The sequence below is a fragment of the Emydura macquarii genome, unplaced genomic scaffold (genome assembly GCF_026122565.2).
Source record: "Emydura macquarii macquarii isolate MOO-44397 ecotype Brisbane River unplaced genomic scaffold, CSIRO-AGI_Emac_v2 contig_1043, whole genome shotgun sequence".
NCBI lineage: Eukaryota > Metazoa > Chordata > Testudines > Chelidae > Emydura > Emydura macquarii.
In genome coordinates, this window is record NW_027131180.1 from 14,386,873 (window position 1) to 14,412,341 (window position 25,469).

Below are 25,469 nucleotides of genomic sequence, written 5' to 3' on the forward strand. Positions count from 1 at the left end.
CTGGATGCTATGTTAATAGATGCATTAGGAAATGCCAGAGAAGTGGGCACTAGTAGAATTTGTAAACTTTGTAAGATTCAGGTACAGACCTGTAGAGCTCTTGAGCCCTGTAGCTGTGGTACAAGAAACTAAAATGGACACACACATTCTATCATTTAAATTAAATAGTGATTTTAAGGTACTTAAAATTCTGAAGATACTTTGCAAACTTACAGATTTTTCAAGAGTCTTAGAACTTCATGGATGAACCTGTAGGAGCTTGTGTATTCCCAGAACCAAATAGATGCTGCCAGATTGCACTGTTGCAGTTAGGCTGGTATTTATATTTTCAAGTTTGACAATCATGCCTAGAGCATACGGCTAGCTGTCCTTTTTTTAGCATTAGAACAAATCTAAATAAACAGAGGAAAAAAACTAGAATTTTTTTTTCTGCTGCAGCTGATGGAGCATGTAAGTTCCCAGAGGCACATAGCTGTTTTCTGTAAGAGTCTGAATGGAATGTTTTATGCAACACAGATTCTCCAGGGAACCGTTTTATATGTTGAGGAGTGTCTGGAGAAATGATTAGGAACCATGAAGTCTCTTAAGTCTTATCTGAAACTTCATCTTAGGTATAATTAATGATTTAACATCTTTAATATAAAATAAACATGTTCACATAATCTGTCAAAAAATACTTGATGCCATCATGATAAATATAAATTTTTGGGGAAGAACTAAGGAATCTACTAAATGAGAAACTTGAAGATTAAGGCTTTAGCTGTTTGTGTGTATAGTAGCCAGGACCATTGTGTTTCAAAGGCACAAGACACCCGCATTCTGTGGCCGGATTCATGCCAGTGCCCATTTATATTTCCCCTTCAAGCTCCTCAAAACCCACCATCTTGAGTGGACACTGCTTACTAGACACCTACAGTGGGATTCACACTAACACATACTGAGAGGGAAAAATGGTTACTTTCTTTATAGTAATTGTGATTCTTCAAGCTGTTATCAGCATGGATCCCATGAACTGCCTTGCATTCTGGCTTTTCCAGAGTCCTCAGCATGTGGCATCCTGAACTAGTGAGGCAACTAGGGAATGATTGTGACTGCCCCACCCTTTATGCTCATGCATGGGAGCAAGAGGAGGTAGAGGGCACATGCACAGTCCCGGTAGAAATTGTTGTTCAAAAGGACTGCTATTGGGTGCATGAAACACTGTGTGCACCTACATTGGGATCCACACTGACAACATCTGGAAAAACCATCAATACTGTGAGATAAAGAACAGTTCTTGTTGGGTTTGGGTGGATGCTTTCTTGGCTTACAAAGTGATTTATGATCTAGAAAAGTTCTGAGGGGCATGCCTTTTACTACCTTTGTGTCAGTAGAGGGAGTAGCACTCTTCATGGCAGAGGAATAGTTTTTTTAGAATTTGTGTTTGAGATTCTTTAAATCATGTTTTTTGTCACTGGCAAGTTTCTTCCTTCCAGCTGTTTCTCATGTAGATTATCTAAGAACCATGCTGATCTTTAAGTGCATTGGGGTAGAAGAGGGTGGTTTGGTACTAGTTGCTTCTTGGTTGCATAGAGTAGTGTGTAAATAAGTTTTAAGATTGAACAAAGTCTTTTGCAAAGCTGAGAAGCATAGGATCATCCAGTAGTACAGTGGACTTGTGGGGGGGGGGGGTAAGGTGGATAAACTGAGCCTGACTCAGAGGCCCAGCTAGAGTGATTTCCCAAAACTCACTATGCTGGTGCTGGAGTGTGGGCAGCACTGTAGACTCTCCTCCTCACCCCACTTTGCTGCTACCACAGGGAGGGAGTAGCCTCGAATACATTGAGATCTGTGACTTTCATTTTGATCTCCCATCCAGAGAGACTTAAGAAGGCGCACAAAGGGCAGAGCCCCCTTGCACATAGTAAAGAAGTGGGGCCTTCATTGGAACCACCTAATACAGATAACTGGGCATGGTCAGGTTCTCCCACTCTCTGAGGAAGGAACCAGAGAGGACTCTGTTACAGGACTTGATTAGTGTTATGGTTGTCCAGGATCACAAGCTGAGTGTTGCATCTGATCACCTAATTTTGGAACTGCTAAATTGCTGCACTAAAAGGCTTATGTGTTTTACTCAGTTGTAACTGTCACAAAAATTGTCAAGTATGGAGTTTTCTTTTGGACAGGATGCAACTACAATAAGACATGTAGGCTATTGGGTTTCTTAGAACTTTTGTATGCAGGGTAAATTACCTTCTATAATGGATAAGAATAAAATTTCTCTCTGACGTGTTACGTGTGTATTTGTGAATTTTTTTTAGTCTTGAGAAAATATTTCAATAATCCATTTACATAGCATGGATTATTTGTTGCTGAAAAGATCTGGCAGGAAGAAATTAATCGAAAAGAATACTTTTATTTACACCCACAGCTTAATAATTAGTAAAATAGCGAAGAAGTGCAGTTGCTTTCCAGTGAAAACTAACTTAAATTTCTGTATTATATATTAAAATACATTTAAACTTAAGGGAAGAAGCGCAAATGCAATAAATCAGTTGTTTGGTTGCAAAATAATTTATATGCTTAAATAGATTTGTATCCTTAATTTTAAGTGTGTAATCTTAACTCTCAAAAGGAAGGGATGGTATTGTGGCTAATACACTGGACTGGGTCTTGGAAGATCTGATTTTTTTCCATCTTTGCTGTGCACCGCTGTTAGCAGGCATCCAGTGTGACTAAGCTTGGTAGAATTGAGTTTTCTTTTTTTTTTCTTTTTTTTTCTTTCTTTCTTTTTTTTTTTAAAGAATTTGGATGGATAATATCCCTGATTGTTTTTAAGCATTTCTTCAGTTTTTGTCAATTTAAATTTTTACAGTCATGGGAATTATGGGTGGGGTAGCTCAGACAATGTAAATGACAGTTGATGTTGAGATTAAAAATTAAAGGTTTATAACAGTTAAAATGCAAATTGTCAACATCATAGATCTAAATATATAAAGTATATAACAAACTCCTAATTCTCAAGCAGTATTTTTCTTACTTTACCTATCTGTAAATTTCAGTTATTGATGGAAATATTTTGTCAGTTTGTGTATATATGCTGAAATCGACATTTACAGATTAAACATTTAATCCTTCCTAGCCAAAGTAAGTGTGACTGACCCTGGTGAGGGAATCAGGCCCTACAAGCATTGTGACGCACGCGCGCCTGCCTGCCATTGCGGTATATTAGAGGCAAAGACAGCTTGGCCCTCAGTCCCATTTACAGCAAAGGACCCTCCATAGACAACCAGCGTAACTGACTCCAGAAAGAGAACAAGGCTGTAACTCTGGGCTAGAGTTCTATTCAGCCTTGTACTGCCAAACCCTTTCTTCCCTCCTGAGATACCGGGGCGGGGCAGCTCAGACTCAGGGGCATTGAGCAGGGGATGGTCTCCCCTTAGGAACCCTTAACAGAGTAGAAAGAATACCACCCAGAATTCGGTTAGCAGATGAGGCTTCATTTGAGGCCTAAGCAACAGTGGGTTAACAGAGATAATTAGAAGGAGAAGGAGAGGACAAAGAAAGGGAGGTGGTAGAGGGTCATCTGGTCATTCCAAACCTCCAGACTCAAGAAAAGGGTGAACTCCGTAAGTTTGTGTTGCCAGGTTTTCCTGCTTATTGAAGATGCACATACTCTGGACCCTCAGGAAGAGTTTGCTAGGGGACTCTATGGGCTTGTCTATACTACAGAATTGTCGACTTAAGTCGATATATAGCCACCAGAGTAATTAAAGTGGTGGTTCACATCCACACTTGCTCCATGTGTTGGCAGTGTGCATCTTCACCAGGAATGCTTCCACCGACTGTAGTGGGGGCATTGCGGGACACTTGACAGCTGGAGCCTGACAGCCCCACATAGGGCTCACAGCTGGCCTCCGCCTCCCATCCTTCTGCCCCAGCACTGACAGCCTGAGCTGTCAGCCGGGCACCGGGCTTACAGCTGCCTGCCAACCACCAGCACTGACAGCCAACAGACAATGTAAGTAATAGTGTCTGCACGGAGACCGCAACACCCTAACTACATGGACATAAGTGCTGTGCCTCTCGTAGAGGTGGAGTTACGTTGGTGTAGCAGGCAACTTACTTAGCAACATTGTAGTGTAGACACTGAAATAATTAGGTTGACACAAGCTGCCTTGCATCGACCTAACTCTGTAGTTTAGACCAGGCCTATACTAGCCTCCTCTCATAGGGTGCCACAGGTATTTTCTCTTACATGATGGTACGCAGACAAGATTGATGGTACATAGAATCATAGAATATTAGAGTTGGAAGGGACCTCAGGAGGTCATCTAGTCCAACCCCCTGCTCAAAGCAGGACTAACCTCAGCTATATCATCCCAACCAGGGCTTTGTCAAGCCTCAGCTGAAAAACCTCTAAGGATGGAGATTCCACCACCTCCCTAGGTAACCTATTCCAGTGCTTCACCACCCTCCTAGTAAAAAACTTTTTCCTAATGTCCAACCTAGACCTCCCGCCCTGCAACTTGTGACCGTTGCTCCTTGTTCTGTCATCTGCCACCACCGAGAACAACCTAGCCCCATCCTCCCTTGAACCCCCTTTCAGGTAGTTAAAGGCCGCTATCAAATCCCCCCTCACTCTTCTCTTTTGCAGACTAAACAAGCCCAGTTCCCTCAGCCTCTCCTCATAAGTCCTGTGCTCCAGCCCCCTAATCATTTTTGTTCCCCTCCGCTGCACTCTCTCCAATTTGTCCACATCCTTTTTGTAGTGGGGGGCCCAAAACTGGACACAATATTCTAAATGCGGCCTCACCAATGCCGAATAGAGGGGAATAATCACTTCCCTTGACCTGCTGTTAATGCCCCTCCTAATGCAGCCCAATATGCCATTAGCCTTCTTGACAACCAGGGCACACTGCTGACTCATATCCAGCTTTTTATCCACCGTTACCCCCAGGTCCTTTTCTGCAGAGCTGCTGCCCAGTTCATTGGTCCCCAGTCTATAGCTGTGCATGGGATTCTTCCTTCCTAAGTGGAGGACTCTGCACTTATCTTTATTGAACCTCATTAGATTTCTTTTGGCACAATCCTCCAGTTTGTTTAGGTCACTCTGTATCCTATCCCTACCTTGCAGGGTATCTACCACTCCCCCCAGCTTAGTGTCGTCCGCAAACTTGCTGAGGGTGCAATCTACCCCATCCTCCAGATCATTAATAAAGATGTTGAACAAAACCGGCCCCAGGACCGACCCCTGGGGAACTCCGCTTGTGACCGGTTGCCAGCTAGACATGGAGCCCTTGATCACTACTCGTTGAGCCCTATGCTCTAGCCAGTTCTCTATCCATTTTATAGTCCATTCATCCAACCCATACTTCTATAACTTGCTGATAAGAATACTGTGAGAGACAGTATCAAAAGCTTTGCTAAAGTCAAGGTATATCACGTCCACCGCCTTCCCTACATCCACAGAGCCAGTCACCTCATCATAGAAAGCAATCAGGTTGGTCAGGCATGACTTTCCCTTGGTGAATCCGTGTTGACTGTTCCTGATCACCTTCCTCTCTTCCAAGTGCCTTAAAATGGATTCCTTAAGGACCTGCTCCATGATTTTTCCAGGGATTGAGGTGAGGCTGACTGGTCTGTAGTTCCCTGGATCCTCTTTCCTCCCTTTTTTGAAGATGGGCACTATATTTTCTTTTTTCCAGTCCTCAGGGACCTCCCCCTGTTGCCACGAGCTTTCAAAGATAATAGCCAATGGCTCTGAAATCACCTCAGCCAACTCCCTCAGCACCCTCGGGTGCATTGCATCCGGCCCCATGGACTTGTGAATGTCCAATCCTTCTAAATAGTCTTGAACCCGTTCCTTCAGCACTGCGGGATGTTCGCCTCCTTCCCATTCTGTGCCACCCAGTACGGCAGTCTGGGAGCTGATCTTGTCTGTGAAGACAGAGGCAAAAAAGTCATTGAATACCTCAGCTTTCTCCACATCCTCTGTCACTAGGTCGCCTCCCTCATTCTCTAAGGGGCCCACACTTTTCCTAATCTTCCTTTTGTTGGCAACATGCCTGTAAAAATCCTTCTTGTTCTCCTTCACTTCCCTTGCTAGCTGCAACTCCAATTGCGCTTTGGCCTTCCTGATTTCATTCCTGCATGTTCGAGCAGTGTTTATGTACTCCTCCCTAGTCATCTGACCAAGCTTCCACTTCTTGTAAGCTTCTTTTTTGCGTTTAAGTTCGCCAAGGACAACTTTGTTAAGCCAAGCTGGACGCCTACCATATTTGCTATTCTTTCTGCACATCGGGATGGTTTGCTCTTGTGCCCTCAATAAGGTCTCTTTAAAATACAGCCAGCTCTCTTGGGTTCCTTTCCCCCTCATATTAGCCTCCCAAGTAATCCTGCCCATCAGTTCCCTGAGGGAGTCAAAGTCTGCTTTTCTGAAGTCCATGGTCCGTATCCTGCTGTTCTCCTTTCTTCCTTTCGTCAGGATCCTGAACTCGACCATCTCATGGTCACTGCTGCCTAGGTTGCCACCCACTTCTACTTCCCCTACCAAATCTTCCCTGTTTGTGAGCAGCAGATCAAGAGAAACTCGGCCCCTAGTTGGTTGCTCCAGCACTCGCACCAGGAAGTTGTCAGCGACACTCTCCAAAAACTTCCTGGATTGTTTGTGCTCTGCTGTATTGCTCTTCCAGCAGATGTCAGGGTGATTGAAGTCTCCCATGAGAATCAGGTCCTGTGAACTGGAAACTTTCCCTAGTTGAGTAAAGAGAGCCTCATCTACCTCATCCTCCTGGTCTGGTGGTCTGTAACAGACACCCACCATGACATCACGCTTATTGTTCTTGCTTCTAAGCTTAACCCAGAGACTCTCAACTGGCTTATCTCCAGTTTCATACTGGAGCTCAGAGCAGTCATAGTGCTCTCTTACATACAGTGCAACTCCTCCCCCTTTCGCCCCTGCCTGTCCTTCCTGAACAGCTTATACCCATCCATGACAGCGCTCCAATCGTGAGAGTTATTCCACCAAGTCTCAGTTATTCCAATCATGTCGTAGTTTCTTGACTGTGCCAGGACTTCCAGTTCTTCCTGCTTGTTTCCCAGGCTTCTTGCATTTGTGTACAGGCACTTGAGATAAGTAGCCGACTGGCCTACTTTCGCAGTATGAATCGGGAGGCCTCCCCTGCTGCACCCTCCTCCTTCTGCTTCCTTGTGGTGTCCCTCTTCCCCCCTAACCTTCGGGCTTAGGTCCCCGTCCCCCGTCGAAACTAGTTTAAAGCCCTCCTCACTAGGTTAGCCAGCCTGTCTGCGAAGATACTCTTCCCTGTCTTCGTTAGATGAATCCCGTCTCTTCCTAGTAATCCTTCTTCCTGGAACAGCATTCCATGATCGAAGAATCCAAAGCCCTCTCTTCGACACCACCTGCGTAACCACGCATTTACTTCCGCAATGCGACGGTCCCTACCTGGGCCTTTTCCCTGAACAGGGAGGATGGATGAGAACACCACTTGCGCTTCAAACTCCTTTATCTCTTTTCCCAGAGCCACATAGTCCGCAGTGATCCGCTCAAGATCATTCTTGGCAGTGTCATTGGTGCCCACGTGCAGAAGCAGGAAGGGGTAGCGGTCTGAGGACTTGATAAGTTTTGGCAGTCTCTCCGTCGCATCCGTAATCCTAGCTCCAGGCAAGCAGCACACTTCTCTAGTTTCCCGGTCCGGACGGCAGATGGATGACTCCGTCCCTCTTAGGAGGGAGTCCCTGACCACCATCACCCTTCTCTTCCTCTTTGGAATGGTGGTCGTGGAACCCCCATCCCTAGGAGAATGCATCCCTTGCCTTCTGATCACACGGGTCTCCTTCTGATCCATTCCCTCCGAAGGGTCCTCCAAATTATTCTCCGCCGTAGTACTTGTGCAGAGAGGATGAAAACGATTCCTTACTTCTATCTGTATGGTGGGTACATGGGTTCTCTTTCTTCGGGAGGTCACATGTTGCCAGTTTCCTTACCCGTTCTTCAGTTTCGCCTGCCCGGCCTTTTCTGAATCTTCTTTACACTCTGCCTGTGCCTGATGGACAAAGACATCGTTTTCTGTAATGCAATGCAGGGTTGATATTTGGGTCTCTAGTCCTTTAACCTTCTCTTCCAATAAGGAAACCAGCCTGCACTTGGTACAGATGAAGTCATCTCTGTCCTGTGGGAGGAAGACAACAACAGCACACCCAGTGCAGGTGACAACAACGGATTGCTCCCTCTCCATATCTCTGCTATGTGAGCCTCCTCAGATGCTCAATTTCCTGCTCAGCAACATCTGGAAGGCAAAAACCTGCAGTGGGCTCTCTCCGCAGGCAAACTCCCTCCTTCTCCTTCTGTTCGCCGCCCCTCTGTTCGCCGCCCCTCTGTTCGCCGCTCAGCTGGTTCGCAGCTGGCTGCCTTTTATAAGGCTGGGGCAGTTGCCCCGCCCCTGCACTTGCCCCTCAAAGCCCCGCCCCCGCAATTAACCCCACCTGGATCCAATCAATCACTCAAACAGACAAACCCCCAACTGCCAAAATGGTGCCTGTAACTGCACCAGTCACAAGCACCCACCCACAGTCAGCTGTAACTTGCACCAGTCACACACCTGGTCTCTCAGATACTCCCCCCTCTAGCACAGCTCTCCTGACTTAGCACTCACCTGGGACAGCTCACAGGCAAACTCCCTCCTTCTCCCTCTGTTCGCTGCTCAGCTGGTTCGCAGCTGGCTGCCTTTTATAAGGCTGGGGCAGTTGCCCCGCCCCTGCACTTACCCCTCAAAGCCCCGCCCCCGCAATTAACCCCACCTGATGTAGCTGATTTAGGTGTGGACAGACAACACTTGGAAGATAAGGACACAATGATCAGTTGTCTTTTAAAAAAAAAAAAAAAAAAAAAAAAAAAACCCCAAGGAGTCTTGGGTCTGTTTTGGACGTGAAGAGTCAGCTATTTCCTTAGGGTTTTGATTTGCAAGATGAAATCAGTGAACTGGATTCAAAAACTGAACTAAGATAAAACTGTCTGAAAACAGTGTGAACTGATGCAATGATATTTTCAGAGACCCTTAAACGGTAGTGCTAGTGATCTGAACTGCCCTATTCATCTCAATGATTTATTGCCTCAGTTGCCTGTTTACAATAACTTAAATGTCAGTGTTATGTCATTGCTAATCACTACTCATAAGAAAGAAGAGAACATATGAATGCCTGTACAAACTGCGCGTTTTCTTTTCAGTGGCACTTGGGAGAATACTGACATTTTTCCCCCCCCCCAGTTTAACCCATGTAGCCAATAGGCTAGAATGGAGAAGGGGAAGCCAATCCAGCAGGGCATCCAGATTTTCCTCAATCAACCCAAGGTTCTCCCTATGACACCAGGAACCTGATCTGCTCAGGTCATGAGAGCGGGGACTATATGACTTTTTCTCTGGCTCTCCTGGTAACTGCTTCTCCCTCTTCTGGAGGATGACTGCAGTCTCAGGCAGACATTGCATTAATTACAGTAATAATTTGATAATTTATGTTGTAATAGCATCCAGAAACTTCAATCAAAGATTATGATAGCCCCCTTATGCAAGGTGCTGTACAAAACAAGAACAAAAGACAGACCGAACCTAAGAGTTTATAATCTGGATGTCAAATTGGATATGAAAAGTGAAAAAAACAGACAAATAAGGTGTGGGTGGGTAGATGGGAAGAAGATGATTAACAAAATGAGCAGTATAGCAGAAAATGGAAGCCTTGGCTTGCCCCTTGATTTCCAAAAAGGTTACAGATCCCCAAGGTAGATTTTAAAGGAGGAATTTAAAAAGAGCATAAAGCGGTAGGTAGCTTTATAAACTTTTGTGGGGCTTTCTCCATATATGGCGGCAACATGGAGAAAACACAAGGTGTTTCAGAGAGAAGTGGGCAGACAAAAAATAAAAGTGTGAGTTTGGTATGGCTTAGGGATGCAAAGAGAGGAGTGATGTAGTTGGAATGAGTCAGGAAGATGCTTAGTAGCATCCTTTCAAAAGAACTTGATGTGACTGGCATCTAGACCAAAGACAGAAGTCAAGGCATGACATGACGAGGGCCTAAAGAAGAGCAGTAGCTGTTTGGACAACAAAAGGCTGAACCCTTGAAATGTTGTACGGGTGGATGTGGCAGGATGACTGTGTAGTTCCAAATTACTGACCTGAGCAGTGGGAAAAAGAGGGAGTTATCCACAGTGACAAAGAAATGTGGGGGAGAGGAAGGCTTGGGGAAATATCTGTTTGCAGAAAGCTCATTTGGGACATGTTGAGCTTGCCAGCTGGGCATCCAGGATATTTGAAAGACAGTCCATGGATCAAGGTAGAAACAGGAAAAGTGCACAGAACTGCTAAATGTGTCCATGTCTTCCCCTCCTCAGGCTCCTATTTATTCTAGACCTGTGGTTACAAAGCCTGATATTTCATGAGAACCCACATTGGCTTGTGGTCTCTGTCCTGCTGTTTTTAGTGTGCAGGCCTGAAAAAGAGAGGTTTATGAGATAGTCCTCTTGACTGTTACGGATGGTGTTCACCTCAAAATCATATTCTACAATTGAGAGAACCTTTGTGAGCTGGTGTGACTAAGTGGGCATAGAGCTGATTGTGCCCCCAGCGATGGACAGCTTAGCTCTGCTGCTGCTGTTCCACAAGCAGCCATAGTGTCCTCCATCCTCTTCCCTTTTATTAAAGAGGGTTTGCCCCCTAAAAGAGGTGGATGCCCAAGCCATATGAAGGAAAATGTGTAAGGATGTATCTGGGTTTTGCCTGCACCTTGGTCAAACATTATAGAATGAGCGTTTGCAGAAGATCTTTTCTTCCTGTACCAGAACTTGTAGGTTTTGTGATCTGATACACTCTTCATACGGCTTAGGGGTTGATTTCTGAGTAGGGGATCCCAGCCTACCAATTTGGCTGTAATAGCACCCCAGAATAGTTGTTGCCATTAGTGAGCAGCCTGTCGTGATCTGCCCAGATTTACCACAGGAGAAGCATACTATTGGGGTTTCCCTGCTGCCCAAGGAGAGTTTATGCTAAATTGTGGGTGTGGCTGGGGAATTTGTGGCTCATCCAAAACCTCTCATCTAGGACTAACCGTTCCTCTCCCCTTGGGAGTTTCCCCTAGCATCCCCTAGGTTGGGTGTCCCTTTGTCTCTTGTTCCTGGATTGGGCATTCTGGTTCTGATATGTTGCTCAGGGAGGTATCTTCCTTCAACCTCCAAAAGTGCCTTTGCTCTTTCCACTGCCTCTCCTATGGAAGATGGCTGGAAGTGCCTTACTGAGCTAGAGATATCCAGAGGTACGACTTGCAGGAATTGTTTTAGGACCACCTCATCCATTCTCTGAATGGAACTAGTTGCTGGACATAACCAACTGGTAGCCAGGTCCCACAGCCACTGGACACTACAAATGGACACGCTCCCAATGAAAATGGCTTGACCTGAACCAATAATTATATGCCTCTGGAGTCAGGCCTGGTGTTTCTAAATTGTCAGCTTTTAGTTCTGGATACATGCCCAATTGTTTGTTGCTCAAGGCTCAATGTGGTGCCTCTGCCAATAAAAATGGTTCCACTTTCATTGCCCAAGTCAGTTCCTTCCAGGCAGCAGCACTGCCCATCCGCTCAGAGGTGCAGACAAAGGCCTCAGTGTCATCTTCTGACCCCAACTTGCCAATCCAGGGCTCGGTCTGCATGACTTACCCTCTAAAAGGGCACCCAGACTTCCTGGTGACCATTAGCAAGGTTGTTTAAGGAACTGCTGCTGCTGGGAGTTATTACATTTAAGGAACATGAGAAACTACTTCGTCTCCTCCTGCTCACAACAGAATTTGAGGAGTACAAATAGTCACAAACTATTATTCTACCCCCACTCCCTTATTGTCTCTGTATTCCCAGCACACAGCAGTGTTGAATCCCCTCAGTCAGCCTATGGTTGGCATTAAATGAGTACTATTGCCACACCCACAGTGTCCTTAGCAAAAAACAAAACCTAAACACATATAAACCTAAACCTTTAAATATCCACAGATCAAATCAAACAGAAGCCCACTCCTAACACTTTAGCAACAGCTAGGAAGTATGGTAATGAACTGTGTTCATTATTTTTCTCTTCCCTTGGCCCTTCTCTCCCCCCAGCTGCCTATTGGGAAAAGGTCAAAACAATGGAGTTCAGACCTGGGTTGCAATTAAAACTAAATTAATTTGGACTTCAAATTTTGCCACATTGAGAAAGAGGTCATTGGCCCCTAGGAAAGTAAGATTTTTGAACATTAAAAAGGTTTCTGTTACTTTGTCTGATTTTAGTCTGAACTTTTGCACTGTAGTGTAGGATGAGTTTTGTGTGGCCTTTCTATTCCTGTGATCAAGTGTTACATATGTAGAGTAGTTATATTCCCTAGGGCTTTGTCCTGCTCCAAGTTTGGTCAGATAGGTTGGCCTAAAATAAAGTTACAGGATTGCTAGTTTTTCATTTCACCTCTCTCTGGAACCATATGGAAATTGCATATGGTACAGAATTAGCAGGAGCCCACTTACGTGTTTCTTCTCGCTGAGAGGCTCCTTGAACTGCATTGGATGCCAGTTGGCTTCTAGGTAAAGTTTGGTTGATTTGGCTTAAGAAGTCCATATGGGTTTGGGTCTTGATTGTGCCCTGTGCAATACCACAGCAGATGAGAATATCTGAGGAACTTGAATCAAAGGATCCCCTCTTAATATAAATGGGATGAGGCTAGACACACGATACTCCTGAGAAATCTTTGGCTATGAAACTTTCTGACCTCCTTGGTCCATCAGATCTCAGTCTTGATGTTCTCCAGCACATGCTCAAACTTTGGCTTGCTTTAGTTTTTTAATAGGAATAAATAAAAACAGAATGGTCTGTCATATTTTTGAGACAGTACCCCAGAAACATTCGTGGATAGTGTAATCAAGTTCTGTCTTATAGGTGGTGGTAACCTGCCATACGGAAAAACTTGAGTATATTGTTGCATAATAAAGAAAAAGTGATGTTTGTTTTTGTAGTAGTTTTGAATATTTTAATAAATATATGGTAATGATTTATAAGATTATTTGCTTAATAAATGTGCATTTTAAAAAAGCCTTAAATTGTTCCTTATCATCTTGTAATCTAAGGATCAATGTCTTTAAAAGAAGAGTTTCTGAGAAAAGAATTACGTTGCATAGGTGCAGTTGGTGTCATCATCATCATCATCATCATCATCATCATTCTCCCCCCCCTCCCCCCCGTAAAATAGTAGTTGTATTACAAAGCAGGGAAATAGACCAGTAGACGTGTAAATTTCAGAAAAGCTACTGAATTGATTATCAGGGATTAAGAAATATAATGAATTATTTGGGATCATACCTTGATGGCCTTTCCCCTAGTAATAGTGAGAAATGGAATTTTCTTAAGTCAAATTTCAGGTTCATCTTACTAGTAGTACTTTAAATAGTGAAATACAATTGTTTATAGTCTTAATATAAATATATACTAGTACAAGTGGTATAATTATGACTGTAGTAGTATGTTATGGTATGTTTGTCTCATCTTCCCATTTTAAATACCCGAAGACTTCTATCCATCCTTCCTTCTCCTCCTTTCCTTCGTCTCATACAAAACAGAATATCCCACTGTACTTTCACTAATGCAAGAATGCTCATATATTTTTGTTAGTTAAATGTCTCTGTAAGTAGCATTCTGTTCTCAAATTCAGAATGAATGTTCAGGCTTTCTGGTGAATCACATTTGTTTTTAAATCAGCTCTCTTTTCTCCACTCTGCCCCCCATCGTGTTGAGATCCTCCCTAAATAGAGTACCTGGTATTGGAGATAGCATTTCAATCAGCCATGCATTTAAGAATGCACAAAAATGTAGGTTTGAAGTTCCCTAATGTGTGGTGTGTTTATCTGAGTTTTAAACCTTGTTTCTTTTCTTTACAGAATGCTGCCTTTTTATATGGCCTTGGTTTGGTCTACTTCCATTACAATGCATTTCAGTGGTAAGTTGGAATAAATCCTAACTTCATCAGAATATTTTGGTTTATATTTTGTTGCAATGTGAATGTTCCAAAACTAACTCACATTCTGTTCAGAAGATTTAAAACTTTTCATAATGTAGATCAGATCTTGAGAGACAGATTGTCTTGAGGATCATCCCTCCCATTTAAAATAACATATGTGTGGCAACTATGGCAATTGCTTAAATGGAAAAACAGTAATAGAAAGCCATTGTATCTTTAGATTCCTTCAATACGAATCAGCACATGTGCTGGCTTTCCTTGTTTCCAATGTGACCATGTGGGTTTCTGTGAAGCACTGGTAGTCTGTGTACCACAGATTGGGAACCATTGCCTTTAAGTTGTGGGAAAAACTGTTTTTCTCTAGGGAAAAAACAACTTAAGTGTTTTTTATTTTATTGTTTTGGTTTGTTTTCATTTTTTAGCTTGACACTTATGTAATGTATTTGTAAGTTTTTGATAATAGAAATAGTAGGCTCTAATTTGTATCTCAGAATGGAAAAGTATTCTAAAAAGTTAAGAGAAGTGATGATCTTATTGGGGGGGAAAAACAACTAGAAAACAATAAGAAAACAACAGAATTGTCTGTAAGACCGGGCTTAACAAACCCCGGGCACCAGATCACCATGGCGCCTAGGAATTTAATTCTGGTGCCTAGTATTTCTCCCAGTGAAAGATTGGGTCTCGGGGGGAGTGGCCACCATGGTCCAGCCAGGGCGCCACTGCGTCCATGTGGCAGGGCGGGAGTGGGGAGCACTGCAACTGCCGTGCTTCGGCCAGGGCGTCCCACCGCTGGGCCCACGTTGTGGGAGAGGGGCGGGGAGAAGGGCTGGGGCTCGGAGGGGAGAGCGGCCATTGCGCTCCGGCCAGGGTGCCCTGCTACTGGGCCCACGTTGTGGGAGAGGGCGGGGAGAAGGGCTGGGGCTTGGAGGGGAGAGCGGCCACTGTGCTCCGGCCAGGGTGCCCTACTACTGGGCCCACGTTGTGGAAGAGGGCGGGGAGAAGGGCTGGGACCAGGAGGGGAGGGTGGCTGCTGCGCTCTGGCCAGGGCGCCACTGCGTCCATGTGGTGGGGCCGGGAGGGGACAGTGGCTGCTGCGCCCCGCTGCTGGACCCACATTGTCTGGTTCCTTAATTTTTGGGCTGGCTCCTAGCTACAAAGGAGCATAGGTGAAGTCATTGGTGACAGAAGAGGGCTGGGGCTAGTAGATTGCATGAAATTTCATTTATTATTGAATAGGAGAATGAATAGTGTAATATACTGTTATTGGGACTTAGTTTGCTATAGTCTAAAGGCTTTTGGAAAGTGAGCAGTGCATGTCATAACGTGTCTATATAAAGTTGACTAATTTATCTTATTTTTTCAGTCTTGAGTTGACTTCATTATATGGTGGTGGTTCAGACTAAGTGCATGTCTGCACTACAACCTTAAGTTGACCTATGTTAGGTCAATTTACAGCCACCGCAGTAACTCCTTCTGTCGGTGGTGCGCTTCCTCATCAGGAGCGCTTCCACTGACTGAAGAGGGGAAGTGTGAGGGGCTGAGAGCTGGGGACCGTGCTTCTTGCTTTTCCTCTCTTAGCCGAGGGGCGGTTATGGGGCAGCCACCCCGGGCTTCTTACCTCCAGCAGGGAGATGCGTGTCCCAAGTCTGTTCAGCTGCTGTATTCCCAATTGGGAGCTGGGACCCTGGGAGGCAGCAGGGCTTCCAGCAGGGTGGCCAGGAGTCAGGGTGGCAGCCTGACTTGGTGTGGAGATCTGGCAGCAGCGTGGCTGGAGAGCTGGGAGCCAGCTTTTCCTGTCAATTTCACAGCTCCAGCAGTCCACCCAATTCAGTTGGGTTTTGTATGGCATATAACATTCATCTACCTCCGAATCATGTAGTGAAGACTGCAGGCTTTTGAGGATGAGGAGGGTTAATTACATTGTTAGTGAGTTAATGTCAGGTAAGTATTTGTATTGCTGGGGTGAAGGGAAAAGGAAGAGTTTGATGTTGGTTTTGTAAGATCTGTAATTTAATTTTATGCAGTGTCTTTAATGAAGAGTAGGTGCATTTTAAAAAGTAATTGAAATATAGTCAGTTTGGGAAATCCTGTTAATCTTTTTTTACAATATTTTTATTGGCTTTCCAAGATACAAAAAATGGAGATTGCGTAGTGTAAATCCTGTTCTTAGATTACTTCAAAATGTGACTTAAGTATATACACAGCTCACTACACTACACATGCAGATTAGGGAATCATTAAAATGGAAACTCAATTACCTGACCTTAGCTGGCAATATACTGTATATGTTGTAATCTCTTCTAGTTGAGAGGTTTTTTATTTGCTCTTGCTTTGATATGGTTTTGTATTTTAAGTACAGGAAAAGTTTGTGTAGATAGAATCATAGAAATGCTGAAAGGGACTTTAAGACATCATCTAGTCCAACCCCCTGTGCTGAGGCACAATTAAGTATACTATACATAGGCCATTCCTGACAGGTGTTTGTCTAACCTGTTCTAAAAAAACTTCTTTAGGTAACCCTTTCCAGTGCTTATCTATCCTTATAGCTAAAGTTTTTTCTAATATCTAACCTAAATCTCCCTTGCTGCAAATTAAGCCAATGACTTCTTATCCTGCCTTTGGTGAACATGGAGAGCAATTGATCATCATCCTCTTGATAACATGCCATAACATATTTGATGACTGTTGTCAGGTCCCCCCTCAGTCGTCTTTTCTCAAGATGGAACATTTCCAATACTTTCAACCTTTCTTCCATAGGCCATGGTTTCTAAACCACTTAGCATTTTTGTTGCTGTCCTTTGTACTCTCTCCAATTTGTTCACATCTTTCTTAAAGTGTGGTGCCCAAAACTGGACACTGTATTCCAGCTGAGGCTTTACCAGGCCAAATAGAGCAGAACAGTTACCTCCTGTGTCTTGTATGTGATGCTTCCCAGAATGATTGCTTTTTTTGCAACAGTACCACATTGTTGGCTCTTACTCAATTTGTGATCCACTCTAACCTTCAGATCCTTTTTTCAGCAGTACTACCACTTAGCCAGTTATTTTCTATTTTGCAGTTGTGCATTTGATTTTTCTTAAGTGAGGTACTTTCCCCTTGTCTTTGTTGAATTTCATCTTGATTTCAGACCAATTCTTCAGTTTGTCAAGATTGTTTTGAATTCTAATCTTGTCCTCCAAAATGCTTGCAACCTCTCTCAGAGCGTCATCTGCAGATTTTATAAGCATACTCTCAATACGATCATCCAAATCATTAATAAAAAATGGAATAGTACTGGACCCAGGAAAGACCCCTTTGGGACCCCACTTGATCCATCTTTCTTGTTTGTCAACACAGCATTAATAAGTACTCTGAGAAATGTCTTTCAACCAGATGTGCACCCACTTTGTAATAATTTCACCTACATCATAGTACCTTAGTTTGCTAATGAGACTGTCATATGGGACTATGTCAGAAGCCTTACTAAAGTCTGGATATATCACATCTACTGTTTTCCCCCTCATCCTCTAGGACAGTTACTTGTCATAGAAGGAAACTGGATTGATTTGGTATGAATTGTTCTTGATAAATCCATGTAGGCTATTACTTATTATCCTCTAAGTTTAAACAGATTGTTTAATAATTTGTTCCAGTATATTTCTGGATATTGAAGTTAGGCTGAGTAGTCTAGTTGACTGGGTTCTCTGTCTTGAAGGTAAGTACTAAGTGTGTTTCAGTTTGTTTTCCCTTTGCTCTTCTTGTAGCAGAGCAATTGTTATAAATTAGCATTATTCACAGGTTTATTAGGCTCCCTATCACTATCAATAGTAAATTACTATTTTTAATTCCACATAGATCACCAAAGTGGGTAGGCAATGTTTCTAGGGCAAAGAGGCCTCCCAGTGTTGTCTGAGCAGTGGGTGGCCATATTGTGTCCACCAGCCATTATTATCCCTTCTAGAGCCAGACAAATGAGAATAGTCTGTTTTCAGAAATTCAGGTTAAAAGCATTGTTGACACTGTTTCATGTTGATTTCCTGATGGACTCAACTGTCTTTGTTTTTATCTGGTGGGTAAAGCACTATGAGAGTTCTGTGGCACTTTAATGACTAACAAATTTAATTTTGTAGGCATAAGCTTTCGTGAGACTCAGCTCACTTCATCAGATGCAGAGGTGGAATGATAAAGTAAATAGGAAACATAGATATACAAGTGCATAGAGAACAATGAGGGAGGTGGATGAAAGCAGGGTACTTGAGGGCTAATGACAGTCATTGAGTAGGAGGTGAGAATGGGTGAGCAAAGCAATTTGCCTCTTGTAATGAGGGAGCCATTCCAAATCTCTGTTTAAACCCACTTTGAATGTGTCAAGTTTGCAGATCATTTCTAACTCAGCAGTTTCTCTTTGAAGTCTGTTTTTGGAGTTATTTTGTAGAAGTACGGTGATTTTCAGGTCAGTGACAGTGTTCTCCCACTGGTTTATGGATGTTGTTATTTTTTATGTCTGATTTGTGTCCATTTATCCTTTTGCATAGTGATAGTCCAGTTTGGCCAATGTACATCGCAGAGGGGCATTGCTGGCACATGATGGCATATATAACATTAGTGGATGTACAGCTGAATGAGCCCCTTATGGTGTGATTGATGTGGTTAGGACCAGTGATGTTGTCACTAGAGTCGATGTGTGGGCAGAGCTGACAACGGGGTTTGTTGCAAGGATAGGTTCCTGGGTTGGACTTATTGTAGGGTGTATGTACCCACCAGATAGAATGCCTTCCAGTGTGTGCTACATTTTGTGCTTGAGTTTAGCATGTTAAACATGCTATGCATTATAGTATACTTGAAAAATTGTCAGGAATACTAGTCTGGGCAAAACTGTACTAGTCCATCCTTACAAAAATATGTTCAATCCCCTCTGCCATCTGGCCCTCCCGCAGGCAACAGTTGGGATGCCTGGGTTCCAGGATATTCTTAGAGAGAGAGAGAGACACGTACACACACACACTCACCTGGAGACACTTTAATTCTGTCACTACTCAGTACCCCCATTAGTTTCTCTCCCTCCATTCAATCACTCCTCCATTCAACCCAATTTATTAATTCCCTCTTCCCTTCCCCACCAAAATCAGTTATTTCTCTGCAGCAGCCTTCTCAACCCATCTACCCTTGTTGGGAAGCCTCACAGTTGCATCAGTTTACCTAAGTATCTGTTTCCGGGCTTTAGTGTCATTCTCTATCTGTGGCCCGGTAACTGTTCAGATACTCAAAAGATTATGCAAGGTTCAGTTGGAGAGACTGAGACCCACCCCATAATATCCTATACCATGGTTGTTAGGGCACTTGCCAGGGACGGGGAGAGACCTGGGTTTCAGTCCTTGCTCTAGAGTGGGGATTCAAACCTGGATCTCCCCACATCCCATGAGAATGCCTGAACCATTAGGTTGTTGGGTCCACCACCTCCCACTCCTCCTGTTTTGTGAATCTAATCCCCCCCCCCCCTTTTTTTTTTTTTTTTTTTTGGACTAAAACTATTTGATGAATTCATGTGAAATTCACAAATAGTTTTGGGTCAACCTGCAACTATATATTCTTTCTGTGCTGGTCCCTTTGTTTATTCCACATGTGGAGAATTCATGCACCTGACTCCTGAAGTTTTTTGAAGCAGTGTCCGTCGACCTGCACATGTACAGTATCTCCCTTCGTGTTCATGACTGAGGGTATAAGGGGTGATGCAGAGCAAAACCATTGCAGTTCCTTTTTACCACCGCATAGTCTGAGTTGAAACCCTGTACTCTTTCGCTCTTCCAGTCTCTATAAGAGTTATTGTATATATTTGCTAAAAATGGTCATCATGTAGTTCAGAAATCTTAGTTGTACATAGTATAGTCTAATATAGCATAGAACCTGCAATCGGGGGGGGGGGGGATCTCTCTTTACCCTGGTAACTGTGCCCATAGTCTCAGTCCTCAAGAACTGCATCTCCTGCCCTTGCTTCTTTTCCATCAGTGATGAGCATCAGCAGTGCCTCTACTGTCTGGGTGAGGCTCATATCTCTGTAAAATGCGGCATCTGTAATTCCCTCCTGCCCAAAACCAGAGAGGGTAGAGAACTCAGGTTGAGGAAGTACCTGATGGAAGAGGCTGTGAGGCCCCGTTCTGATCCTGGCCTGGGAGGACATCGGCTTCAGTTGTCCATCAGTGCCCCTCTGAGCATGAGCCATGGAGTGGAACCACCGGCACTGAAGTCTAAAGACTCAGGGCTCCCCAGGAGAGTAAGAAACACTGTCATGGTCAAAAGGTTTTATATGAGGTGGTAAAGGGTGGGGTGGACCAGCCGTGTCTCCAGTTCCTTCTCACCGCAACATGGTCTGAGTTGGAACTACTAGTATCCTCTCAAAAGTTTAGATTTGTATAGTTAGTTTTTCTTGCAGTATTTGCTGTTTTTACTGTTTTAACAAAGTTTTAGCTTTTAGTTTTATTTTTAGTAAAACTGAGGCTTTGGGGGAAATCAGTTTACCATTCCCCACCTGCCACCCCAGTACCCACATGTGGGTACTGGACTATGCTGAAGACGCCAGTATTTAAAATCTGTGCCTTCTGCCCACATTTCTTCTCAATCAGCAACAAACATCAACTGCTCGGGAGAAGCCCACATTTCATCCAGGTGCAGTATCTGCCAGTCCTTCCCTAACTGTACTTGAGAAGGCTGGGCTCTCTGCCTTAAGAAGCACCTCATGGAAGTCACCATGAGGCCACAGTCAGACCCAGGCTGAGGAGCCCCCCGTACATAGGCCTGAGACAGCCAGGAATGTGCCTCTGGTTACAGAGTCTGGCTCTGCTTGTATATCACCACTATGGACCGTGTCCTGGGGCCTAGTCAAGAGGTAAGGAAGCATGCACATAAGCATGTCATTAAATCTTCCTCCAAACCAACAGAGGACAATGTGCCTTCCATGAGTTCCAGCCATGGGGAGGCAGCACGCTCCATGATGGACAAACATGACAAAAAAACCACACAAACTGGCGGATCTGCCAATCCCAAGAACCAAGCCACATATACTGTCAACATCGGCCTCTCTTGAGACAAAGGATCCATTGGTTTTGGGAAAGTCCTCCACTCTGGCACCGGTTCCAGCTATGGAACGAACACCATTTAATGCCGGGGAGACTGGAGAAAGCACCAGAGCCACATGAACTGTTTGCCATAGGAGAACGGAGAGCTCCACACCTTCCATTACTGTTCACATCTAGAGAGGCCAGATCTGTCCCCCCAGGACAAAGTCAAGATATTCTTCCATGCATTCTCCAATGATTTACTCACTTCCACTGGCTCTGATGATACCATCATTGGAACAGGGATCTGAGTTTTCATCCTCAGAGGATTTAGATGGAGCACAAAGACTGCCAATTCCCTACTGCCACCATGAGTACCCACCAACAGCAGAGGAGCCACTGAATTCCCACACCATGAAACCCTCCGAAGCACCCACCGGATTCGTCCTGCTTATCCTGTTGGGGATCTTGGCCCCAGTACCCACCCTTAGAACTCACCCATTCCGCAAGGGAGACTTTGCCTTTATCCTAGCTTAAGGCACCCTCAGGCAGACACTCCAAACTGGGTATGGAGGAAGAACCACTTAGTCTGGTTCCGACTGTACTGCCAGATCAAGAGCATTTTCCATCATTCTCTCTAGATGCTGTAGTGACTTCTGTTTCTCCCTCACCTCCAGATGACTTTCTGCAATTTCAAGATCTCCTGCGAAACATGGCAGACGACCTTCAGATCCTCCTGGAGGAAGTACAAGAGAAGCAGCATCAGCTCCTGGACATCCTTCATTCCTTAGTATGGCATAAAGTTGCTCTGCTGATAAATGATGTCGTTCTCTGTCCAACTTGAACAGTGTGGCATACCCCAGCCACATGCATGCCTACCCCCAAAGGGGCAGAAAAGAGATATTATGTACTGGCTAAGGGGTTTGAGTTTTTCTCTCACAACCCCTGCTCAATTCCCTTGTGGTGCAAGCAGCAATTGAATGACTGTGACAGCCACACCCATGTTCCAGCCTGGCTAATAAGGAAGGCAAACAATTAGACCTTCTGGGATGCAAGGTCTTATCAGCTAGCCTCCAGTTGCGAATTTTAAGCTACATAGTTGAGGAAGACTTTACTGAAAAGCTGTCTCAGCAAGATTGAGCCTGGTTCCAGTCTATCATGGAGGAAGGAAAACTGGTGGCAAGGACAGTGCTTCAATCTGCTGTAAACCTGGCAGATACTCATTGTGCTTGGTGGCTACAGGCATTGTCATGCAGAAGGAATTGTAGCTTAATTCATCAGGTTTCCTTGGGGAGGTGCAAAATACTATCAATGACCTCCCTTTCAATGCATTGTATCTTTGTAACCAGAAAACTGACAGTTCCCTCCATACCCTCAAGGATTCAAGAACCACGCTTCAATCGCTGAGTATCTATACACCAGCACCAAAGTGGAAATCCTATCACCCACTAACTACACAATGATTCATTACTCCCCAGTTCTTCCATCAAAGACTGTACGAACCACCATGCAAGTGCCAGAAGACCCAATGATCCCATCCTCCAGGTCTATCTTCATAACTTCTTCATCACACATGCAACCTTCTCAGAAAAGGTATTTCTGAGTACCACAAGAAAGCAGTCAACCACCATGCCTACTACCATAAAACCAGCCCGGTCATCTAGCACTCTTTCTACCAGCTTAGAGTGCAGTAACAACAGACAAGTGGGTACTAGATGTCATCCGCTATGGCTATATAATTGAATTCATCATGCTACCTCCTCCACAACCCCTGCCCTGATCCCTTTTCAGGGACCACTTTCATGATAGCATCCTTACTCTAGAGGTAGACTCCCTATTACAAAGGGTAGTGATAATACTTAGTCCTGCCATAAGTGCAGGGGACTGGACTAGGTGACCTCTTGAGGTCTCTTCCAGTCCTCTGATTGTATGATAGAGCAGGTTCCTCCAAAGAATCAAGGGATGGGGTTCTATCCAACTTACTTCCTGATACCAAAAAGAAGGGAGGGTGGACACCAATCCTGGTTCTCCATTGCCTCAATTGCTTCATTCGCAATCCCAGGTTTCGTACAGTCACTTCAGCAGTCGTCATACCGTCGCTAGAAAAAGGCCGGTAGTTTAGGGCTCTTGATATGCAGGATACCTATTTTCACATAGACATCCATCCAACCCACAGACGATTCCTCAGGTCACGGTAGGCCCTCAGCATTTTCAGTATAGGGCCCTACCATTTGGACTCACCACTGCTCCGAAGTTTTCACCAAAATTTTCTCTGTCGTGGCAGCCCACCTTTGGCATTGTGGGGTCCTTATATTCTTCTGTCTCGATGACCTAATAGTAGCGTGATCCAGAGACAAAGCTCGTATCTTGATATCCATGTTGCTCAAACTCCTTTCCTCCCTAGGAGTCAGCATCAGTGTCGAAAAATCAACTTTGGTTCCCATACAGTCCCTAGATTTCATAGGGGCCTCCATCAACTCAGTCACAACATGAGCTTACCTACCAAGGGACAGATTCCAGTCTCTGCAAAAACTCATTGCCCAGGTAGTCAACAGTCTAGCTTTCCCGCTCAAGACTTGCCTATCCCTTCTTGGCCACATGGCAGCTTGCACATATGTCACTGTCTTCAACCTTCGCTGCCTACATGTTTGACTCCAGAGAGTTTACTCACTCACATGGCATGCCATGGACTTTATGTGACAGTCCTGCCCGAGGTGCTCTCTTTCATCCCCTGGTGGACAGACCCGTGACAGATCTGTGTAGCGATCCCCTTCCTTTCATTCTCCCCAGATAGGACAATCATCACAGACTCGTCCCTTGCAGGATGGGGAACACACATGGGACACCACATGATGCAAGGGACATGGACCCCTCAGGAATACAAGATGCACCTCAACATTATGGAACTTTGAGTGGTACGGAGAGCGTGTCAAGCATTTCTCTCTCATCCATTTCTCCCATCATGTCCTCATCATGTTGAACAACACCACTACCATTTGTTACATCAACAAACAAGGAGGCACAGGGTCGACTGCTCTGTGTGCCGAGATGGTCAATCCATGGGATTGGTGCATTGCCCACAAGAACCTGTTGTAAGCATCCTATATTCCAGAGACTCAAACATGATTGTAGACTCAGCAGAAGATTTGTGGCTGATCATGAGTGGGAACTCTGCAACACCATAGAAAGCAACATCTTCAACCAATGGGCGATGTTGACCAAAGACCTCTTTGCCTCCCATGCCAACAACAAATGCAGCATACACTGCTCTGTAAGAGTATCAATGTTATCCACTCTTAAGGCAATGCTTTCATACTCTGCTGGTTGAACCAGATCAGCTACAGCTTTCCCTTCTAGCACTCCTGTCACAAGTACTGCACAAGATCAGGCAAGAGAGCGCTTCTGTCATTCTGATTGCCCCATTCTGGCCAAGTCAGTTCTGGTTTCCCAACTTCTCCTCATGTCAGCCCATCCCCCACTTCCCATCCTTACTTTCCCTGGGCTGCTAATGCAACACAACAGCGGAATCAGACATCCCGGTCTGTAGATGCTTCACCTCAAAATATGGTATTTGGATGGGCATCTTCTCTAGAACATGAGTGTTCTTCGGACGTGCAAGACATCATCTCGAGCAGCAGGAAAGAGTCCACTAGGCATTGTTACTGGCCGAAGTGCAAATGCTTCACCTCCTGGGCCCAACAGAAAGGACTTTCCCCAGAGGAAGAGGAGGTTCCCCTTCTTTTGGATTACCTCCTGTCCTTGAAGATGCTGGGGCTCACTCTCAACTCTGTCAAGGTCCACATAGCAGCAGTCAGCGCTTTCCACCCCCTGTTGAAGGATGCTCTGTATTTACACATTCGTTGACTACTAGGTTTTGAAAAGGCTTCTTCAGATCTTTTCCACCTATACAACCTATTGCTCCCCCCATGGGACCTCAATCTTGTTCTGTTGGCACTAATGAAATAGCCCTTTGAACTGCAGGCTTCATGTTCTGTCTCCCTCCTTTCCATGAAGGTTGCCTTCCTTGTGGCTATCATTTCAATGAGAAGGGTAGGTGAATTTGTGGCTATGATGGCAGGACCCCCCTTTACTGCTTTCCTTAAGGACAAAGTCTCCCTGCGCCTACATCCCAAGTTTCTACCAAAGGTCTTATCCCAGTTTCATCTCAACCAACCCATACAGTTACCAGCTTTCTTTCCAAAGCCTCACACCTCGGCAGAGGAATGATGACTTCATTCCCTCAACATCTGCTGGGCTTTGGCCTTCTACTTGCAGAAGACAAAACCAATCAGGAAGTATCCTACGTTTTTTATTGCAATAGCTGAGAGAGTTAAGGGGCAAGCAATCTCTACACAGAGAATCTAAGTGGATTTTGGGGTGCATTACATTCTATCAGTTGTCGGGACTGCCTCCTCTC

The 25,469-nt window shown here is 44.6% G+C and overlaps 1 protein-coding gene across 3 annotated transcripts in view; it reads left to right on the top strand.

Annotated features, from left to right (window-relative positions):
- KDM6A (lysine demethylase 6A) overlaps positions 1–25,469 on the top strand; it is a 291,991-nt gene that overhangs the window by 117,843 nt on the left and 148,679 nt on the right. For all 3 annotated transcript variants that reach the window (XM_067545160.1, XM_067545157.1, XM_067545159.1), the window contains exon 5: positions 13,942–14,000. In XM_067545160.1, coding sequence (XP_067401261.1) covers positions 13,942–14,000 — 59 coding nt within the window. The remainder of the gene's footprint in view (positions 1–13,941; positions 14,001–25,469) is intronic.